General features: G+C 38.5%; 5 protein-coding genes across 5 annotated transcripts; 1 reads left to right on the forward strand and 4 right to left on the reverse strand.

The window, feature by feature from the left end:
• Positions 1-725: 725 nt before the first annotated feature.
• rab30 (RAB30, member RAS oncogene family) lies at positions 726-4,787 on the reverse strand. Its single transcript, XM_069668355.1, has 5 exons — positions 4,669-4,787; positions 3,315-3,413; positions 3,141-3,224; positions 2,860-3,043; positions 726-2,433 (listed from the first exon to the last, which is right to left on the reverse strand). The coding sequence occupies exons 2-5, from the start codon at positions 3,405-3,407 to the stop codon at positions 2,183-2,185; spliced, it is 612 nt and encodes a 203-aa protein (XP_069524456.1). The 5' UTR covers positions 3,408-3,413; positions 4,669-4,787; the 3' UTR covers positions 726-2,182.
• Positions 4,788-5,557: 770 nt separating this feature from the next.
• Positions 5,558-7,199, forward strand: ndufc2 (NADH:ubiquinone oxidoreductase subunit C2). Its single transcript, XM_069668779.1, has 3 exons — positions 5,558-5,805; positions 6,483-6,626; positions 7,010-7,199. Exons 1-3 carry the CDS (start codon positions 5,667-5,669, stop codon positions 7,057-7,059), a joined length of 333 nt encoding a protein of 110 aa, XP_069524880.1. The 5' UTR covers positions 5,558-5,666; the 3' UTR covers positions 7,060-7,199.
• A 151-nt stretch (positions 7,200-7,350) lies between these two features.
• On the reverse strand, positions 7,351-7,942 carry thrsp (thyroid hormone responsive). The gene has a single exon (XM_069669106.1). It carries the CDS (start codon positions 7,940-7,942, stop codon positions 7,523-7,525), a length of 420 nt encoding a protein of 139 aa, XP_069525207.1. The 3' UTR covers positions 7,351-7,522.
• Positions 7,943-10,310: 2,368 nt separating this feature from the next.
• guca1c (guanylate cyclase activator 1C) lies at positions 10,311-11,953 on the reverse strand. The gene is made up of 4 exons (XM_069668983.1): positions 11,759-11,953; positions 11,060-11,209; positions 10,596-10,683; positions 10,311-10,447 (listed from the first exon to the last, which is right to left on the reverse strand). Exons 1-4 carry the CDS (start codon positions 11,951-11,953, stop codon positions 10,311-10,313), a joined length of 570 nt encoding a protein of 189 aa, XP_069525084.1.
• A 3,174-nt stretch (positions 11,954-15,127) lies between these two features.
• LOC138597219 (TPA-induced transmembrane protein homolog) lies at positions 15,128-19,668 on the reverse strand. Its single transcript, XM_069668789.1, has 8 exons — positions 19,352-19,668; positions 18,743-18,817; positions 18,384-18,461; positions 18,093-18,173; positions 17,753-17,876; positions 16,931-17,091; positions 16,272-16,342; positions 15,128-16,155 (listed from the first exon to the last, which is right to left on the reverse strand). The coding sequence occupies exons 1-8, from the start codon at positions 19,418-19,420 to the stop codon at positions 15,972-15,974; spliced, it is 843 nt and encodes a 280-aa protein (XP_069524890.1). The 5' UTR covers positions 19,421-19,668; the 3' UTR covers positions 15,128-15,971.
• Between the last annotated feature and the right edge of the window lie 3,737 nt (positions 19,669-23,405).

Below are 23,405 nucleotides of genomic sequence, written 5' to 3' on the forward strand. Positions count from 1 at the left end.
CTTCCTCTTTGCAAGATAACGGTTGGCCTGTGTATTTAAAATCACGACGGTCAACTGCCCTCTAGCGGTAACTTAGGGGAACTGCATAGTTACTTAATCAAGTTAGAGCAAAATTATACGTGATAAAATACACTTCCGGGAAAAAAATTCAGAATAAAATGGAACACAACTGAAGTTCCGCACTGTGTCCACGAGAGGGCACGTGAAGCCTATGCTACATTATTCAGGAGAAATTATTGCCCGTTTTCTGGTTATGCGAGTATGCTGGGTGGAGATGCCAATTGACGTGTATTTAAAATCACGACGGTGTACTGCCCTTTGGTGGCATAGTAAATTAATCAAGCCACCGTCAAGTCATACCTGATCAAATACGTACACTTCCGGAAAATTATTTCAGAATAAAACATGCCGTATTCAGAAAAGGCAGAGATATTGTTACGCACTGGGAGTAATTGATAGTGGTTTGAAAGTGGTCCAAACATCAGGGTCTTCGTATTGAAATTTCCAGTGTAGTAGAGACTCTCAAAGTAATATCTAAAAACAGATACTAAGGTTCGTTGTTTTCTTTTTACACTGGTGATCAATTCCACAGGTGTTGAGGCAGACATTAAAGCAGTCTTATGTCTCCAGCGAAAACATTCAAAATAGAACAACATAAAACGTAATACATCCCTGTATCTGTAAATCCTGTGTTATAACTGATAATAACATGACAAAGACAAGACTTTTAGTGTTATTATTTAATGTTATACAGAGTCATTTTTAGGGATTATTTTGTACACATAAAGGAAAAAAGCACAACATCCCAATAGTGTTTCCTTTGTATTTCCCATGTTGCGATGACAAGAACATAATAAGAATTAAAAATAAGTCACTGCTGTTAAATCTAAGGTAAAAGGCAAAACAAAACGCTCGCCAGTTGTACAAAGGGATTACTGCAAATTAAATGTAAAAAAGCAAAGTGCCAGGATGTACTACGTGTCTGTACAACAAAAGACAACATGTTACAATAAAATTAAGTGTGCAGTAAATGGCATTGTGCAATACAGTACATTACAGTTATGGCAAATATATGAAACATAAGGTTAGACACTACAAATTATAGCAGAACATGCTGGACAATCAAAAACGTTCACAATAAAAGCATATGAAGTACAACAAGTCATATACGAAACTACATAAACATACCCCTTTAAACAAATAAAAAGTGATATAATTTTATGGCTAGGCAGCAACAACAAAGGCAGAAATATTCAGTCTATGGATATAAAATGAACAGCTGACAGTCCAAAACGAAAAGTCAATTAATGAAACCGTTTATCATTTCTACTGATGACTGATGATATCTGAGCCTTTCCAGCTTCTTCATACTATATCAACCGACTAATTACACTGCGGGAATGCTATGGCGTCACAGAATACTGTTTCAATGTACTGTTTATACTTGTGTTTCAGTTTATGTTATCTGACATAAAACATATTTTAGCAGCAAGTAAAAATTTTCAATGGGAACAAATACAGTATTTCACAGTTTGTAATGACAGGTGCAAACAACTACTCAGAAAGGACATTTTGAAAGTGAACTAAAACATAATAGTGTCAGAGCAAGAGGAACTCGTGGGGACAAATGATTGTGCAACAGATTTTAGGCTAAATTTGCAAAACGTATTTGCAAGTCAATCCGATTTATTTCTCTCCAAAACCTACTTTATGTAAACATAGTTATCATTTACTGATAAGCTCCAATGATCATGACACCTGATGTCAGTTATGTGGAATCTGTAACAAAATACCTGGTTGACCTTTTCACTCACATAATACTGCTGGTGAACATTAGTGTTTGATGAAAATGGAAAACCCAAACAAAAAATCTGCCATTTCACCCCGAAGATGATGAAATGGAGCCCTACTCAGATTCCTGGATGCATGTTTCAGACACACTTTATATCCTGTTGCATTGAGAACAAAGTTCTCCATGATGACAGGATCTTAAAATGCTTATCCTGGAAGGCCAAACTTAAGTTGACTAACTCCCTTGTACAGCTTAAAAAAGGCATGAATCTAGAAATGACGGACTAAAAGTGGCTTTTGCCATCTTAGAGGGACGGAGGCATTGTGGCTCAGCCATCTGCCCTCTTCAGTCAATGGCTACTGAGTTACCACAGCCAGAAGGCTGAACTCTTTAATTGAGGCTGCAGCAAGTCAAATAACTGATGGTTTTACCCTCGCCGGGCATCGGGGCAGTGTCATTGTTATCCAGCTTGTTCTGCTTGGCCTCTCTGATGAGTTCGCAGGCCAGGTCAAGGAAAAGCTTCTCAACGTTGTCGGACTCTTTGGCTGAGGTCTCCAGATACAGCATGCTCTGAGACTCAGCGAAGTCTTCGGCCCTCTGTCTGAGGACCTCTCTCTTCTCTGCGAGATCTATCTTATTACCTGAAAGACAAATAACATTCAGATTCAACGTAGTAACAGGGAAGAATGAGGCGTCTTGGATCACAGCACAGACTGCCTTTCTGACAGTGCTGGGTGGGTGTGAGTGGGACAAATGGAAGTGGAGGTGTACTTGTGATGGATGTAAGCAAAGACAGCCTGTGAGCTTTTTATTCCAGAAAATTTCTGCCCTTAAAAATCACGTGACAAAATGTTGTTAAAAGACAAAACTGGCTGTTCAGAAACTGCCTCTGACATCATCTTGGTTTTTCACGCTCACATTAAATTAAGCTCAGAAAATCAGGCCAGTTAGTGCGCACAGTAAAAAAATGGTGCGCACTATTATTCAGAGTTTTTCTCACAATGAACAATGAGCCTGATGATGAAGAAGGTCCACCAGTTATTAAAGTTCAAATTAAAGCTTCTTACCGACTAATATAGTCACCACCTGGTTGTTGGCATACTGCTCGATCTCCCTCAGCCACTCTGGAAGGCACCTGAAGGAGTCCTCACAGGTAATGTCATACGTAAGAATGAGGGCGTTGGCACTGCGGTAATAACTCTGAGTAATGGAGCGAAATCTCTCCTGTCCAGCTGTGTCCCATATCTGCAGCTGGAAAGCACAGAATATTTCAGCTGGTCATCAAAACTATTCCAAAACTTAGAAGCATTTGATTGTATGAAAATAACTAATTTTAATCTTCGCTTACCTTGACCTTCTCCCCTTTGATTTCCACCGTCTTAATCATGAAATCTACTCCAATAGTAGCCCCTTGTCCAGGAGGGAAAAGGCCCTAAAACAAAAAGAGCAATACAAATAAACTTATTCTCTAATACTCTGTTAATTAGTAGCTCCAAACTCATACGATCAGATGTGTACAAACCTGAGTAAAGCGCCGGACGAGACATGTCTTCCCAACTCCAGCATTTCCTATCAGAACTATTTTGAACAGGTAGTCATAATCTTCCATGCTCATGCTAAACTGTAAAAACAACAAAAAGAAAGAAATGAGTGATTAGTAAACACATCAACACTAAATGACTGCATTTGGTTAAACATGTCTCCAGCGCATGTTGACGATGCTAGCACAACCTAAAAAAGTCCGGAAGACAAACTAAGGAGAAATCACAGCTGACATTTGACCTAAATAATCTTCATTGAAATGTGCCTGGGTTCAGATCTTCAGGTCGTATCTATGAGTTTAAATTGTGCTCATTTGCACAAATAAACTGAAAGCACAGACATTTTATGATAAGAAGAAATGACCAATTTTCTTACCACTTACTCAAAGAAAAAAGTGTAAGTTTAATAATATTTTATATTATAATTGCTGTGGTAATACCTGCACATCTTTGTTACGTATAGAAATGATAATAAACATATTTTATTGAATCGTTTTTTGTCCTCCATACTCCACCAAAGCATCAAACACAAAGTACAGGTTCATCTTTAAGAAAAACGATATATAGTCACACAATATTTGTATACGTTTCATTTCTCAAACAGATTTTACCCTTTTATTATTATAATTATTTACATCATTTGATAAGAGAACTGTGTGAGATTATTTTTGCACAGAGCACTTTAGGGGGGCCGTGCATCACTTTTGAGGGATAATGGAGCCACAGAGCCTCGAAACATTGATGAAGTGATAATCTGCCAAATTAAGCCCAAAGTTGTAGTTTCTTTTGTGCATTTTTTGTAACTGTCCACACACAACATAGCGCTATGTGAACAACGATGCTAACATGTAATTTTAGTATTCTCTGCAGCACCGTTACATCTGCTCCGATAACAGCCCTGTGACTGAGGCCTGTGCGTGCGTTAAAACTAGGCATCTCAAACATATAAAGAAATCAAACTGTTGCTTTCACGACGACGTTAATCTCTGAGTTTCATCCTTGATATAATAAACCATTTTCAGGGTTTAATTCAATTGGAATTCACTGTATAAATGAAATTTTCCATGTGTCGCATTTCCTTCTTCGCCCTTATCTTATTTTGAAACGCAAACTAACGTTTTAGTAGCCTGCTCATAATGTAATCAGAGTTTACGTTACATTTCATCCTAAAAATGATTCCAATCAATCTGAGATGAAAGCCATTTGGGCGAAGCTAGCAACAGTAGCAACTAGCAGCTACCGTGTGACTCGGGCCATTTTGACACTATCTGCAGATGCAGTAGAGAAAATCAAAGTCAGCCCTGCGCATCTTCCCTGGATAGAGTTTGCACTTACCAGAAAAACGGGGATATCCCCGGACTTAAAACCACTTCGTATGCATAGGTCACCTCATCAAACAGGCAAAGCCACCACTGGGCTGGGCATAATTCCTCTGACTGTGTATCCTCAGCAGCTCAGCAGCAGCAGCCTGTCTGATAGGGAAGGAGGAGGAGGAGGACCGCACTCAATGATGTCATCAGTTCACATGCAAAGTAACTCACTACATCTACTTAAGTAGCTGTAACTTCAGTATTTCTACTTCGTGTAATGTCTTTAATTTTGATGAAAATCAATGGTATAACGTTAGCTAGTGGAAGCCTACTTTCACATAAAATTACTAATAATAATAATAATAACATTACTACCACTGCTAACTTTATTTATACCACCGAATAAAGTACTGGTAGGGCTAAACTTCCAGCTAATCTAAGTAGCTATAACTTCAGTACATCTACTTCGTGTAATGTCTTTAATTCTAATGACAATCATTGGTATAATGTCAGCTAGTAGCCAACTGAACATAAAAATACTACCACTGTAATAATAATAATACTAATACTAATACTACTACTACTACTAATAATAATAATAATAATAATAATAATAATAACTTTACTTATGCCACCGAATACAGTTCTGGTAGAGCTAAATTGCTAGTTATTTAACGAAATTAGCTAGTGATACCGTTTAAAGTGGTTGCTTATATAAAGCCTCTTATAATGAAATATTTCCTTTAACGTGGATACGAGTGTTGTGTACATGCAATATTTATTAAAATCATATAGCTGTAATTTCACCTAAAAGTGTTCTCATTTGTCGCCAAGTGTATGGTTTTATCTTGGTTGCTAGGAAACAGAAAAGGCGGAACTGAAGCTGTTTTCATTTGTTTTGACCGGACGTTTTGTGAGGTTGCACACATGCCCTTGACTTCCTACGAGAGGTGATTGCGGAAAGTAATCACAGGCAGCTAGGAGGTCACTAAAATTTCTGCAACGAAGGGGGATTTTCTCGCTATGGGGTTCATACCAGACGAGGGAAAGTCTCTCCCTCCTCCGGGAGTCGTCAACAGGAACTCGGTGTGGCTCGCCGGTGTAGGCTGGTTCTCCGCGATGCTTCATAATGCCATTAACCACAGGCCGCCGCTAAAATCAGGTTAGCATGTTTGCCAGCTGGCTTTCAGACTTGATCCTGTCTACCTGGTTGCACTTTCCTCTCAAGCATTAGTAACATTTAATCAAAAGCATCAAAAGTTATCCTGACACTGAGCATTAAGCAACTCTCGGCATGGTGTGTCATAGAGAAGCATTAACATTGTTATAGCTGTGTGAACTCCCACAGCAATGTATCTGTTCTCTTATGTCTCAATGTCTTAACAAATGTGAAATAATTGTAGTATCGCTGTTAAGGGATTAAGTGAATGCCTGGTTCATATACTATAGACAGACAGAGCACACTGTGTGATAAAGTATCAGCTTCACTAATCATAACATGGAAAATAAACGTGCCCCAAAACATTTCTAAAATCTGTGTTGCGGTGCCAATTCTAAATACAGTTTTCATATTTAAATTTACTCAATCGGAAAGAGTCGTATGCTATGTTTATTTTGTGTGCTAGATTCAATTTCACTACCACACTACTACTTTTAAAAAAAGACCTAAATAGCACTTTTTCTTTAACACGCTCCTGCTTATTTTTTAAAGTACAAGTCTCTGGTTTTGCACAAGTAAATAGAGTATTGTATTTTTGCTTACAGTGAAAGTTCATATTGCAGTAGTGTCATGTTTTGTGCTTTAAATAAACTATCATCTGTCCTGTTTTCCTCTTTTAGGTGTCCATCGACAAGTCCTGCTGGCAACAATTGGTTGGTTCATAGGTTACCACGTAACAAAAAAAGAAAATTATGTTTACGCCAAACTTGATCGAGATATGACTGAGTATATCAAAATGCATCCAGAGGAATTTGCAGCAAAGGGTAAGTTAATTTATGCTGAAGACACAAAAGGCACAAAATACAACTGTACTCATGTCTCGTATTTAATGCATGTTTCTTCATGCTTACTCGGTTATTGTACTCCACAATGGGAGTTTAGCAAACTCCATTGAGCATCACTGCTCATCTATTGCTCGTTATCATATCAGCCTCAATATTTTTTTCAATTAAGAATTATATGCTGACAAAAAAATCATCAGTATGAGGATGTGAAGGTCCATGTTGAGTAGTTTGTGCCATGATCGTGTTGTGTTTAAAGTACAATAGGAGATTTATAAGTCTCACAGAGAAATTTACAACACGTTGGCTTATGTATGTATGTCATCAAACTCTATCTCTCTTTGTTCTTTCTTTTTTCTCACCAGAAAAAAAGACCTTTGCAGAGATTGTCGAGCCTTTCCATCCTGTGCGCTAAACGTCTGGGGCTGGCTGCAAGTGAGGGAGAAAGAAAACAGTTGCAGACCACCATCTGTCTCAAGTGGTCTTTTTGTGAAATCTTTCTGTCATTTATTGTGAGAAATATAGCAATGTAAATAAAAACATACCTAAAATCAACATTTTGTTATCGGAAATTTCCTGACATCTCAAAACCATAAGCGTGATTCTCTATAAGGTCTTTTGTTTTGACATAAATTAAGCCGGAAACACTACTTTGTTGTTTCATGATCATTTAATCATTCAGTATTTAAAAGCATAGTTCCCAAAGATCTGTTACAGTAATGAAAAGAAGGAAGAAATAGAGAATCAGTGTTGGCAATGCATATTTATTCAACATTATGAATGTTAAGACGATTTTGATGAGCAGGTGACTGTATCATAAACAGCTTTATAACAAACACCAGATAAAGTGCTTAATGTCCAAATATCCCTCATGTTTTCTAATTTCCCACTCCAATGATGTCCATATATTTCTCAGTAAGGCTCTGGGTCTTCTTGGTGAGGTCACCCATCACAGAAAACAATCCTCTCAGGTGGAAGCAGAAGAGAGCTTCGGGGTCTGTGTCCAGGAGAGGCTCCAGGGTCTTGTTTAGTGTCATATGTTTCTTGGCCTTGTGTTCATCCAGGTAAATCGAGCCGCTCTCGGCTGCGTTTCTCATGGCCTTGAGCATCAGGTAGTTGCCGTACAAGTCCCTGCAGGACTCCTCGGCTGCGTCACAATCCCACAACTCATCAGAGGGAACATCTCGTAGCAGGCTGGGCAGGAGAATGGTCTGCTCCATGTCTCTGACAGCCGAGCTGTATCGTCTCAGAGCCAAAGACAGGCTGTTTCTGTTGAATTTGGCCTCGGCAGACTGCATGGCTCCAGTTGGATGTGGAGGACTGTTTCTGTGCTGTGGTGGCTGACAGCTGAAAGCGTGCAGTGCAAAGCCATGAGAGCGGATACTGGTGAATTTATACGATGAGCACAGGTGGGCAGATCAGTGCAGTGATGTCATTGTATCATCCGATACATGTAGGAACGCTTTGAGTGCTATGTGAAGTCAAACCCTTATCTTTATTTGATTTACATAACCTGCAAGACATAATATTGTCTGACCAGTCTGCACCATAATGAACTTCTGTCAAATCATTAACCATGCAGTGTGTAATGTTGGAATGACCCCAGTACAAAGGGATAATGTGGTTTGATATTAATACGTTTTTTTTAAAAATGAGCTGAGGGATGTCAAAGTTTGACCAGAAGCAAAGAACCTTTGTGTAAAGTCAAGGTCAGCTCTGTTCAGATTTCCACATCTTAAATACATGAACTCCCAGCTCTTCTGTTGTCTCTTTGCACATAATATTGCATACACAGGAGGAACCTGGATGATTAGTCTTACAGGGTAATGAAGCATTAACTTGGGCCTTATACAATCATGAAATAAAGAAGCTGTGCCAGATCAACAGGTGGGCTGAGGGAGACGAAATATTTCGGGGTCTAGTTCCCCTCTGCTGATGACAGGGTTCTTTCATGTGTGAGACAAGCTCTGGTATTTTCCGCACAAATGAAAATGAAACTCTGCAGACAGTTTGTCCCTTGGCAGACGAGCTCAGAAAAGGAGCCAAGAACCACCCGTGAAATTTCAGTTTGTGTCACTTAAAAAGACAAAGATCATTGTGTAGATTATGTTAGCTGCTCTTCGGTTCAGGAATGAAATATTTTCATGCAGTGCTTTTCATTATGTTGGCAGATTGAAAAACGCTGGTTGTTTTGGGCACCATGTGGCATTGATTTTATATTTTGAATCAGTGTGCATTATGAAATGGAATTTAGCTTCTCAAGTGAATAGGAGAATGATGAATTTTACTGGATTTTATAAACTTGAATAGTTACAATGCCGTTATCCTTTATAACAGGTTTATGATTGAATCATAAGTTAATAATGTAATAAAAAATGTCAAACCCTCAATGAAGAACACCCATTAAATATGAGGGTCTAACTTGAACTCCTCCATCTGTGTGTCTCGCATGTATGATGAACACTGATCATTTGAGCCCTTGTGCTCACAAGATGGCGACCTTGAGCTCTTAAACGGCATTCATCAGTTATTGTGTGAACCACATTTGGTGATACTCTTACATGCTGTGTGTCATCTGATAGTTTCATGAGCCCTGTTACATAACTTTTCGATTCCTGATGGGTAAACACAGCCTTCACTGTTTGCTACTGTACTGTGCATAACCATTGGTAAACAAAGTAACATTTAAGGACAAGGACCTGTTGTATAACTTATACTCCTGCATCTTAATCTGAAGAAAAAAAACACCTGAAGAATTATTAAGTAAACTACCAGTGTGAATTATATTTTCATTGAAAAACAAAGAGACTTAAACAAAAAAAAAGCATTGCATTTAATTAAAAGGCAACTTTGTAACCTTAGTTATTGTAAAATAAAGTGAAACATTGCATTTCAAGTCGTACCGTCAGTCACTACATGGCTATTCATTTAACACCCGTTTTTATACAAGCAACAGTGTAGTTTTTATGGAGAGCTTAAAAGAGCAACTACACGAAACATAGAACAAGCTCAGTGATACTGTGGTAATGTCATTAATGGCAAAGGAAGTGACCAAGATGCTGACGTTTTGTAAGAAATTCACAAAGAGTTTTGCAGTCGTCTTCGATATGATTTACAAGAATTAATATGTGAATTTAATCAATTTAAAATCATTTTAATGATGAATGAAAGATAAACCTGAAGCTGTTGAAAACGGTGACCCACTCTGCTCCCCTTCCCATTGTCCTTGGCAGCTAAGACTCTGCCAAACTAGAGTCCCAATCAATTTCCGTCTCAATAAGCTCTTAATTAATTAAATCAAAGTGATTTATCCACCTTGCTTTGTGCAGTCTTCTCAAGGCATGACAGGCCTCCTGTCATGGAGACACTCCAAACACATCAGCTAGTAATTTGAACATTGACAAAATTTAAGGGCCACTGTTCCAGAAAAGTGAGAGCACAAGCGGAGGGGGAAGGACAAATTCTTTGCTTCCCTCAGGTGACGTACAGAGAGATCCTGTCTGCATGGGACTGTTCATTCAGTTCATTCAGCTCAGTCTGTGCAGTTTCAGATGGGACTTCTCTCTTCATCAATCCAGCACATACAGCTCATTCTTTCTCCAACCCTGCTTCATTTTGAAATCCACCAAAAACGATCCCGATAGTCCACACAGTCCAGCTTGTTGATTACGGACTTTCTTTCTTTTGTTGACCTTTGATAATGATTTCTAGGACGTTGGTGAGATCCATCATCTTGGCGAGCATATCCATGATGTCAGGATGATCCCTGGCTCCGCTGATGAACTCTTCCAATGTCAGTTCACCTGAGGACACAAAGAGTAAAAATGACATTACCTTTTTATTATTCAAAAACAAGAATGAGGATTGATGCTTATATGCATGCAATATAGGGACAATATTTCTAAGAACACTGTTGATTTGTTATTAACCATTCTTTATCATTTTCCTTACCTTCTCCGTTGACATCGATCTTCTCATATACAACAGTCACGATCTCCTCTGGAGGGATTTCGTAACTTCTGGTGATATCTTGAATAGCCTAATAAAGGAGTTTACAGTTTATTCATAGTTAAATTAACACATACAAAGACCAATAACACCTAGTCATAGTTTTAGTACCTATAGTTAATAATATGATGGCGCCAAGGTGAAATGGTGTCATGTAATCTGTAAGGTGATTACTGTATGTCTTCTTTCGTGAGTAAAAAGGGTTACTAGCAAGGCCAATTTTAGACTTGAGGTTAGATAAGAAGCCCCCTGACCCTGGATTAGGTGTTGTGTCTACTCCATGTCCAGCTAAACCCACTTCCACACATTAAGACCCCGACAGCTAAGCTTTGTGATTCAGGAAACCGTGAGCTGCTCAGTTCCTTGGAAACTCTAATCATGAAACATTCAAAGAATATTCACTGTACCTTAAATATAGTCTCCATTTCTTCTTTGTCAATTTTCCCATTTCCATCTTGATCAAAGAGCTTGAAGTACCACTTCAGTTTCTGGTTAATTTCTCCTTTCAGTAATAAACTTATTCCTGCAATGTATTCAACAAAGTCTATGTAGCCGTCCTGCAAAAGAACACATGAAAGATACAGTAAGGGGAAGGAACTTCAATACATTTGTTTGCATGCTACTTTCCATCAACCTACCGCACAAAATGTCAAAGATAATTGTTTCATTTGGCATTGTATCATTTTAAGCAAGAGCAACAGAGGAAGGAAACTACGGCAGATATTGTAAACATGTACTTCTAATGTACCATTCATGACTCCATCCCAAGGTTTGTGAAAGAGTTAAAGACTCACACAGCAGAGAAGAGTTTAACCTCCGCTGATCCCTGTTAACATGCAACAGATCTTTGTAATCTCCCAGTCCTTTTTAATGTCACTCTCTCCGTGTTAAACTATTTGAAATCATGCTGCCAGCCTCTCACTTGCCGCTGCAACGTTTGGTACTAAGATACCATAGAAATGATTTGATTTAGGCACAGCATGCTTCAGGAATTAACCAAGCAACTGTCTCACAGGTTGGGATAGTGTAATCAGACAGACCAGACTTATACATAATTCAAAATTTCCAGGCAGCAAAGAAGAGATCTGTTAAAAGTGTTTTCTTACCCCATCCATGTCAAAGGTGAAGAAGACCTGGTCAACATAGCTGTGTGCCTCCTCCGTCATACCGTTCATTTCCAGCATGGTCTTGAGCTCAAAGAGCGTTATGAGCCCTGAAGGGGACTCCCTCATGAATTTGGCGTACCAGTGGTGCATGTCCTCCTCCAGGATATCATCCAGGCTGGAGCAGTGGGAGCCCATTATTCCTCCACAGGCGCGATTTTGTCCAGAATCCTGCAGAGAGCCAGCGGTAAGGTCTGGGGAAAAGAGGACAGTGTCCGGACGGATCACCTGCAGCACTGAGGTCTGGCAGAATACTCAAGCAACGGCCGCCTTAATCTTTAAGTCGTGAGACTGCCAAAAGGAGAGATAACCCCTTAATGGGATAACTGCAGAAGTCTTCCAAGAACCTCCGGGCATTGCATGCTCTATGACCGAAGCCCACTTTAGTCAGAAAGCATGTAATGTTGGTGTCAAGTTTCAAGAAATACAAGGTTCACTGTCACCCAGATCTGCCATGGAGCTGAGGGACAAAGTTGCATTTCTTGTTTTATAATTTCACGTATTAATAATTTATTATTATAGTATTATATAGTATTTATTAGATTTTTATTTTGTTTTATTTTTTGTTTCCACTGTTTTCAAATTGCATGTTGTTGAGATGCAACAAAATAATAATCTGTAATTGCCCATCTAATCTTATACATATATATATATATTCAAATTTTCAGAATGGTTATCCCCCACACTTGCATTCCTCAGGGAATTACCAAGGGGAACCCCTAGGAGCCGACTTATCCTCTTTACAAACGTGAACAGACTAGAAGGTATTTCTGACCTACAAAACACACATTAAGCCTCTCATGAAATATTACATAAAAGTCATTATCTGTGACACTAACAGACATAAATAGAAAGTGTACATTCAGTAAACAGAAGGGACAAAAGACAACATAAGACATGAAAACGCATTATGTTTGGAACAGCAATAATCTCCCTAAGAAATTGTAGGTCACCATGGATACAACAACATTTCTTGCTTCTTTAGATTTCCCATATTTTCACACTAAATTTTTAAAAAAGTTTTTTGAACACTGATGTTTAGGTATGTTTGTATTACCTTGTATGTCTTGGGTGTGATTTTCATATAAGCCATTTAGAGGTTTCTACCAGACTCACAAACACATGCTCTTATATTTTTTATGTTTAAAAAAATTATGTGTGAAACAAAAAACTTAACCAAATACACAAAAAAGTGAGGATATTCCAGAAGGGTAAATATATTAGTGATAGTGAGACAGAAAAATACATACAAGGTGGAAATGCACTTTTCACCTTCAACTACACTTCTTACCTGCTTCCTTCCTACAATCCCGTCTGACCTCTCGGGTCGTCAGGTGATGTATCTCTAACTGGAGAGAGATACATCACAGAGTCGGTCTAGACCTGCTCTTTCTGGAAAGTGTCTCGAGATAACCCTGGTTATGATTTGGCGCTATACAAATAAAATTTGATTGATTGATTGACAAGAACTGTGCCGAATAAGACCCAGATCTGGTTGGAGTGTTGCTCTTGTATTTTATTTGTCATCATATTATTTGATGCTTTATGCTTGCCTAACATTTGCAAAGAATAAGACCTCCTACCCACAAACAGGGTACATCTTCACTTAGGTATCAACATGCAGGGACGCATACGTGTTTCATGTTTGTTTTTTCTGGAAGTGAACTGTTTCAGCTTCTTTTCTATTTATGTTGAGAAACTAATCTTGTTATTTTGATCCTTAAATAACAACAACAGGAAGACTCATATTAAAGCATTCCATCAGATACTATCATCACTCTGATCAGATCAACTCAAGCCTGATTATAAGAATCTGTTTTAGAGTTAAAGCATCTGTGACAGTCAATAAAAGTATATAAAACATTGCACAAACACACCAGAATGGGTGAATACATGTTTAATCAGCACAGCTGATCCATGACTGACCTTAGAGGATTATGGTCACGATCATGGCCTGAGAGGAGTGAAGTCTGTTCAAACCAACCTAGCAATCAAAGCTCAGAGTGCCGGTTATAGTAAATCTGGCTTCAAAAGATTAACAATTCTCAAAATAGCACAGCAAAGGACCACCAGAAGATAGCAGACACCTATAGCATTGATCAGCATGTAAGGTAAACACAACCAGGATCCATGCTGCGGCCCTGTGCCATGGCTCGTGCTGCTGTCAACAGATTAGGAAAACTGTTTACTTTTACGAATCAGAGATAGACACCCGCACAAAAAATAAAACATAGAAAGTCAACTAGTCAACAAATCTAGTCTTCAAAGAAACCAACGCTGCAGAATCAGAGAGCAGGCGATATCATTTTGTTTTATGTACAGTAATGCGTTTTTGTCATCTCTTTGATATCACTCATGTATTGCTGTTTAAACTTGAACCTTTGACCAGCATGTGACTGTCATGCTCCGGGGTGGTGCACGCAAAAAAGTATTTCCCCTTCAGGAAAAAAAAGGAAATGGTGGTCCGGGAGAATAAAAATCCTCTTTCCGTAATAAAACAGAACTGGTTTTGGGGTTTTAATCGCCTCTATTTTTGTCTGCATGTGAAAACTATGAATTCCTGAATTTGGGCACCATATCTTAGTGAATTTATGAGTCCTGCATAAAAAAAGATAACTAACCAAGTCTGAAGTTATAGTGTAACTAAATGACTCTTACACTGTGAGCATAACAATAACCACAAAGTATCAGCAGTGATAAAAACTTATTCTGTAAAAAATCTTTATTTTTTTATTTACAGACCACACACATGTATCTTACATGATCATATCAATCAAACCATTAACAACAGAAGTTTATTTTACGGCAGAAATGAACTTATATAAAAAAGAGGCAATAGGTGTTTCGTTAGCTCAGGTGTCAAAACTTTCCATGGAGTGTCGTGCGTCCAGCTCAAGTGAGGACTAATTAACAGCCACCTTAACAGCCGGAACAATTACTCTTTGTTACCAGACAATTGGCATAAACTTTAATCACAACTGTAATCGTATTAGAGGACAAAACTGTGGGCATTATTACTGACAGGAAAGAGACATCAATCTAACGTACTGACACAGCTCCAGTTGATAATCATGTGATATACCGCCAGTGCTAAGTACAACAGGCTGCCGTTTACAGTAATAAGGAGGGAAATATCAGTGTTCATTCCTGATGGTTGACTGCAGGGAGACACAGAGAAGGCAAGAGAGGCAAAAAAACAAAGGAGAGAAACTCTTCACTTTCATGTGGGACTGGCACGCCCTCTAGTGTTCAACCACAATTAATATTTAACAGAAGGTTAATAATGGTAAAAACTCTGCTGTGGCTATCAAACAAACATTAATACAGAAGCAAATGTGATGCATTGAGTGGCATACTGAACAAGGTACAGATTCGTGTTGAATACAACATTTTATCATGCACAGCTTTCCCCTACAAAATGATTGCTCCAGCAAGCTAATTTCCCTGTACAGTTCTCCATAGCTGATTTGCTTACTGAGTCTGTTGCTCTTTAGGCAAACATTTCAGAGCATTACACAGTTTTGGTTTGCAAATCATGTCCGCTCACAGAACTCATTGGGACAGATATGCAAATATAAACATATAACATATTTTCATTAAAAAGTGGATCACAGTGATAGGGGGATATATAAATAATTATAAGCAATGACATTTAAAACAATACTCTTTCCTTTAAAAAAACGTGCAGTTAAACAAGGCACAGTGATACACAGTAAAATCTCAAATACAACATGGATTACTGTTATACTCAGAAACGCCAGATTTTTCTACACATTCCCTTTTTTGAGTTAACTTGAGCAGCCGAGTCTGTAAACAGATGTCTCTTTTACCTGACAATTCCTTTGACATGGATTGTTCTTAATTAAGATCAGTCTCTAAAAGCCTATTAAGCAGATCAGACAATTAGATCATCCGTATGACCTACAGCCAATAATGGGCTTATGCGACTGCGGTCATGTAGTTTCCTGTGGTCAAGCTGCATCACATGCAACATCTCTGCAGACTCATGGGAGAATCACACAGAAGTCTGACTGATCATATGCGACAAACACCAACCTGACTGAAGGTGGTTAAGTGTTTGCAAAGTGTCTCACTTATATGACAAGGACAAGAAGATACAGGGATTGTACAGTCTGTTTGTGAACATTCATTGTTTTCAAATCATGTTGAGAGAAACTGGATCAATGTACAGCTGCCCTGAGTCTGACTCCTGGTCATATAGAAACTGTCTGAACACGTTGTACACCATCTCCCTGCTCAGGATGAAGTTCCTCAGCTGATCCTGTCGTTCTTCAGGCATGACAAATTTCAACAGGTAGTCAGCATTTACTGAACCGTTCCTGTGGGGAGAGTAAAACACAAACTCTAAAGCTCAACACATTTTAAACTGTAAAAAAAATATAGATGCATGCTACATGCTTTGGTTTCATTCCAATCCATTGTGATGTGTGTTTACCTGAAAGCATGTATCTCAATTCCTGAGAAGTATCGCCCCAGAGCAGGCGAGGATCTGTAGAGGTCATCGAGCTGGGTGGGGCAGGATGAGGCATGCAAACACAAACAATGGGCATGAAATGTTTTAGGCTGCTACTAACCCACTTTCACTTTACATTGGCTGTGCTCTATTCTACTGCTGAAGGCTTTTGATTTGAATTATCTGTAAGAGATTAAACCAGCCACAGAAGGTTTACAGCTCCAAGAACAGGTTATGTATTTTGTGAATCTTGAGGCATTATTCTCTAAGCAAGTGGAAAAGGGGTTTCTCTTGGATGTGAAGTTGTGGACCAGGTCAGCTATGCAGATGTGGCTCGTAAAATAACTGTTCACTTCTATGAACATTAATTATTTCCTAATGTGCATAATGCTATATGTTATACTTAAGACATTACATAGTATGAATCGAGTCAGCTCTCTAGGTGTTGCTGCTCGGAGACAACTGATGCCACAGCAAAAGAAATGTATACATAACACTGCATACATAAGCTGGTCATATAATGTTTGTCAGCGTCTTCTACAGTTCTTACATACGGCCCCTTTATACTCTGTTGCAAATACAACCGATAAATTTTAATTTATTAAGTACATTATATAAAAAAAAACGTTTTTTGGCCAAACCTTTCCTTGAAGATCAGCAGCGAGTGTTTGGCTCTCATTGAAGGACTGGGTGAAAGGTTCCTCTGTGAAGACCATATTTGGCAATTGGAAGCTCCCGTTGAAATACAGAGGGCACTTAAACAGCGATTTGTCAAATCTTTCATCCACGTCCTCATGGATCGCTGCTCAAAAAGAAGATTGCATTGTTTTATGAACTGAAAGAGGTTACAGCCTCATTGCAAAAAGTATCGACGTTATGTTGTAGCCTGAGCTTTGCATCATAATTCACACTTTGTCTTGTACTCTTATATAGTTAATATTCAGTGCATCATTTAACACCGTGGTTCTCAACTGGTGGGCCGGGGGCTGTTTTCAGTGGGTCGCAGATGTGTGCTTGAAAAAAACAAAAAAGATGTGGCAAAAAGTTTATGCTGGGCTTTTATTTTGAAGGACATGAGTTGATGCGAATGCAGTTGTAGCTTAGTTTATTCACACTCCATGTATCCACTGATTGTGTATCCCAACTACAGTTACATTTACATTCTTGAAACTTGATGAGCCCTAATGTAGTTGCACTTAGTATGCACTCTAAGTTTATTCTATTGAAAAAAAAAGGCTGTTCATTGAATGATTTGTAGAGGGAATATTTTCCCCTTATAAATTATACTGTTGTGTTTTGTGAAGTTGACATACTGTGATGTTTTGTTCCATCTCAGGTCCAAACTGCTCATTTTTTCATTCACTAAATTTAAGTGGAAGTGCCGTTAAGTAGGTGGTGTTGGGCCCTGAGGCTAGACCAGTTGAGAACCACTGATTCAACACATACACAACACAAAACCTTACCTGAGCACACCAGCAGTGAAATTATGATTACAGCAAACATGAGGAGAAAGACGAGGATGATGGCCATCCATAATCTGACTTTGCAGAAGAGGATCTCTTTCAGCTCTTTCTTTATACATCTAATCTAAAAACAAAAGGAAATTGCCAGGCATCAGGAAACAAGACATTCCTTTCCTGATTATAAGGTTAGGCATTGACGTTTTTTTTATAGCTGAACTGTCATCAAATAGATGGACGGGGAAATTACTCACTGAGTTATCATGTATTCACAGAAAAGCTACACTTCCTTTATTTCATTCAAAAGGGGAAATTCACAGCTTTCTAATGGAAGCCTTCCTACCTCCCGAGAAGCATTTTCCAGATCACTTTGAGATTCTGCTGCATCGGCAGTAGGTAACATCTCCCCATTATAACTAGTAGCCTGACAAAAACACAACAGACAAACAATGTCACTTTGCTCATGTACTTTACTATAAATTTATAATTATTTATGGTTAGTGTGTTGATTTGTTCACTTCCAAGAGAGTTGGAAGAAAGTCACGTAAGAAGTAACCACAGAGAGGAGACCTCCATTTCTTTTTTTTTTACACAAAACTGGAAACTTTTTTATTTTTAATAAAAGCCATCATACCTCTGCAGAAGTATTTCCGAGGTTCCTTTGAGGCTCTGCTGCATGGAGAGAGGGTATCTCCCCATTACAACTGTCAGTCTAACCAAAACAACAGACAAACAGTATTATGTCAGTTTCCTCATACAATTTCCCATAAATGGATAAGATAGTATGTTGTTTCTTTCACTTCCAAACGTGCAAAAAGAAAGTCACTAATGGAAGTTACTAAAGAGGAAAGACCTCCATTTTCTGTTTGACACAAAAATACAAAGCTTATGCAAAAGAGAATGTGTGTATTACTGTTATCTCTTATTCAGGCTGTTAACCAAAACAAAACAAAATACAGGACAGACAAGAGCGCTCTCTCAGTAGAAACTCACCTGCACAGAAAGCAAAACATCTGTTTCTGTTGCTTCAGGGATCACATAGGGCACACTGTCTCCATTACCTGTCACCTAGGAGCCCGTAAATATTGGATAATATTATTATAAATTGCAATAACCACAAAGGACTTTTTGGAAATTGATGATGATGTGTTGTGTCTATAAAACAGAAATAGTAAAATATGTCCATCAATGGCCACCAGTGTGTCTATTTCATTCTAGCAACAACAAACCCAGAGATATACTCTATAGCTCACTATCATATCCTTCAAGAAAAAAAAAACACCCCTCACATTCGAAAGCCTTGAATGGTGACTGCCAACATTTTGTGTTGAATTTCTGATTAACTTACTGATTAGATAAGTGATGGGTACAGATATGATTTCATCAAGGACACAAGCAAATACGTACAGGCTTTAGGCTATATTGTGCTTGTTATTATAATCACAATTGTTAATTTGCATTATTAGATGTTACTGATATCATTCAGCCCCATTATTACAACTAATAAAACACTGAGAAGATAATAACCATTGTTCTTATTCTGGTTATGACTCTTATTGGAAAGGGACTGAGCATAAACCCTCATTTTACACACTGACTTACCCGTTCATTTGGCGAATAAGTAACTCCATGGTCCCCATTCGTCCGAAAGGTTTGCATCGGAATGTCCATGCCGGATTGATTCTAAGTCCCAGCGGTATATCTCCTAAACCCGGAAGTGCCTATTAGTTATAACTTTTAATACAGAAACCGCAGTGTCCGCAGTGGCCCTTAACGCACCAGTCGCGGGTCAAAAAGGCAACGAATCCTCAAAAACAACAGGTCACTCAGCGAGTTCACATTGTTAGACCTGACAACTCGTGGGAAAGCCTTTTTTCAGAAGAGGACAGGGTTTCTCTTTTCCCTTCGCTGATAGTCGTATTCCCAGACAGCCAGGTGAGTTCCTTGAACTTTCGGTGCACTGACGTCAGAAGGCGTTGTCAAGTAAGTAAAGACAACGGGGAGGAAACGTTATCGGTGACAAGGCGACTGAGCATGACACAAGTCTGCTTTTCCCTGGGCTTCATAATGTTAACGGTAATGCCGTACTGTTGAGATACATAACTGATTCAGGGTTACCTGTGTGTTAATACTAAACGTGTATTCTCGTGTAGCCTATCCAAAGGAATTTGAACTATGCTACCACGTGATCCAGTGACTTCCCCCCCAGGTAAAATCCTCGAGGGTGTTATGATGATCAGACTAAATATTTAGGTTACCAAATAAGGATACTTACGTAGGATAAATGGCTGTTGGGCAGCTGTGGTCTTGCTGTTGGTCATTTATTCATTGTTTTGTTTTGTTAACTTATTTTGTTTTCATTATTGTGAGTTATGCTTCATATAAATACAGCCAAGGTTTTATCGAATTAGGAAACTCTGATAAGTACATATTTAGAGCGCAATATGTGACACCTGCTGCCACACCTGCTTTCAACTTTGTTTTTGTACAAAAAATATATAAATTATTATTATTATTTAGAGTAGAAAATTAAACATGGATTAGTGAAAAAAGACATTAAAGGTAATTTTCTGGCACATGAGCATGTTTGAGTTTAAGTAAGTTTTTTTATTTTGAAGTAAAAATTTCAGGGCAATCTACAATTATTGCTATTACTACAATTCTCTGCAAGTTATCACCAGTAGAGGTCGACAAATGCCACATGTGAAAACTGAATTATTGTTGAAATATTTTCATTACAAGGTTTTCACACCTTGCTAATAATGGCCTTCATACCAGGCACATTTTGACCTGAAAAGATCATATTGATGTAGTGATGTAGCAAAGTCATTGAATTGATAATCTGTTTTCTTTCAGAACTTTTAATATCTTAAATAGAACTAGACAATTCCCCGTTGGGAAATCGCGAGAGTGGGCTGTGCTGCGCTGCATGTCTGTGTGCGCGTGTGAACCCCACGTACATTGATAATATGATTTGATTTTTTGAATTGGATTTTTGAAACAGAAAGTTTCATTTTTTTCACACAGCCCCATTCATTGTCAATGAGGATTGCCAATGCTATGATACTATACTACAATGCAATGCTACAATGTATTCATTTCACCACCTACCATTCATTCTCAGCGTCTTCATCTATGGTATTTGTTACAAACTAAAACTAAACTTGGAACATAAATAAACAGGCATACACCGTCATTTTGTAACAGATAACATTTAGTTAACAGTCTAGACAGACACATTCTGTACTTATGGATAGCCTATAGCTTTGCTAACCCCTGTTGGCCCGGAGCTACTGGGCTCCGACTAGCCAAGCTAACTGCTAACGCTAATCCGGACCCAAGTACCTCCGGATTAATGTTGCTGAAACAGACCGACCATAAACAAGTACATTCATTTTTCCGAAATCATGAGTAATCGTGATCATGGGAGAGATAGTAATGTGTAGCTTCAATAAAATCCACTTTTATTAACGATTTCAGTATGCTAATGTCGAACATGACCGGTACCTACCTACGAGTAGGTCAAAGGGGATCGATCAGCGCGGAGCAGAAGGTTATATCATGGCAGAAAAAACCACACACACACAACTGTCCAATCAGAGTCCTCCTGTGTTGTCTGTCATCTGTATCCGAGGTGATTTGTCAAATGAGATGGCTGATGTCTGTGCACTTGACACAGACGCCGGACGATCATACTCTGCTGCAGTTCATCATTTATATTTATTTTTATGAATGTACAATACATTAAAAAATACATATACATATATATATATATATATATATATATATATACATATACAAATACATTAAAAAAACATCAATGTTAATTAGAACACTTAATTAATAGTAATATTAATTGATTAATATTGAATTATTATATTATATATTATTAAATACATAACATAAAACAATATATGTTTTATTTATTTTTTCTCATATTAATATATTATTTATATTATATCAGCTGATGGAGTATGAAGAGATATTACAGTGAGAATGAGTCAAATACTCTGAATCAGACTGAGAAATTCAATTAATCTCGATATATTGATGATTAGAAACATTTAAATATTTCAATGGAGTTCCTGGCTTGAATGAATGAAAAGATCATTAAATATAGTTTAAATGTTTAGAAATATTCTCTCTGTCTGTGTGTGTCTGTCGTCTGTCTGTCTGTCTGTCTTGTGTGTGTCTCTGTGCATGTGTGTCTGTGTGTGTCTGTCGTCTGTCTGTCTGTCTGTGTGTGTGTCTGTCGTCTGTCTGTCTGTCTGTCTGTCTTGTGTGTGTGTCTGTGCATGTGTGTGTCTGTGTGTGTCTGTCGTCTGTCTGTCTGTCTGTGTGATTTACATTGGAGTGAATGGAGCAGTTGAGCGCTACTCTTGTCGGTTACAGGCAGATAAATCAAAAACCATAAGTCCTACTGATAAAATAGACAGATTGGGAGAAAGAAGACAAGTGTGGCTACAACTTTGTGAAAAATCACTGTTCTACTGTGTAATTTGTGGCTGGGGTCGTCACGGAAAGAGAGAATTTCTGAGAGTTTTTTTGAGTAGTGTGTCTCTGTTGGCCCAGTTGATCTCGGTTGCCGCGGTGATGGTTGTCGGAAAGCCCTAGCAACGACCACAGCTGGTGTCTGTGACAGCTGATGTGAGCGTGATTTCTGGCTCACATTTAGGACGTCAAACTACTGCCATTTCTTCAAAACCAAACATGATATCGGCAAAATTTCTTCACCATCAAGCCAGAAAGGCCTTAAAGAACACAGACATAAGTTTTTGTGGTCCTAGCTTCTAAAATGTGGTAATAGGAGCGAGTTAAAAACAGGTGCAGTTTCGAAAATCCTGGAAAATCCTCCTCCCGATTAACATTGGAGTAAATGGAGCAGTTGAGAGCTACTCTTGTCGGTTAGGGGCAGATAAATCAAAAACCGTAAACCCTACTGATAAAGTAGACACATTGGGAGAAAGAAGACAAGTGTGGCTACAACTTTGTGAAAAATCACAGTTCTACTGTGTAATTTGTGGCTGGGGTCGTCAGAGAGAGAGAGAATTTCTGAGAGGTTTTTTTGAGTCTCTCCACTCTGTCAGTTAGCTCTGCACGAACATTCCGCAATACACACCCATTATAAATCCTGAATTTTTCCAAAATAACTCACCATCTTTAAAGGGTCACCGTTCAAAAATGATAGTTCAAATACAACTTAAATAGACAAGACCCGTGCCTACATTTTAAAGTTTGAATGGTGTTTCTAGGTGAACGTAGGCCAGAGCAGGAGATGTTTGAAAAACGTTGCAGATTTGCGAGTTTTTTGTACCTCGTCCCATTCATTCCAGATGAGAAATTTGTCGCAGTTTTTCGCGTCTTGCGACGCGAAAAATTAATATTCTGGAGATAAAAATAATAGCACATCGAGTCCGACCGAGCCGCACGTTTTGATATATTTTTTGTTTGTGTGCGCTCAAAGCTGCGGGGCAAGAAAACGGACGAAAAACAGAGGGAAGAATAGGTGTCCATTGTGGGCTGTGCTTCGCACAGCCCACTAATTACCTAACCTCTGCTCAGGTTGGACTGAGCCTTGGGGAAAAATTATGTGACTCAATATAGAAATGATCAAACTCTTAATTAAGTTTAAATGGGCAGTTATAGGGTCAGTTGC

This window comes from Semicossyphus pulcher, unplaced genomic scaffold (assembly GCF_022749685.1).
Source record: "Semicossyphus pulcher isolate SPU_LCO1_2020_fin unplaced genomic scaffold, fSemPul1.0.p SCAF_19, whole genome shotgun sequence".
NCBI classification, from domain to species: Eukaryota; Metazoa; Chordata; class Actinopteri; order Labriformes; family Labridae; genus Semicossyphus; species Semicossyphus pulcher.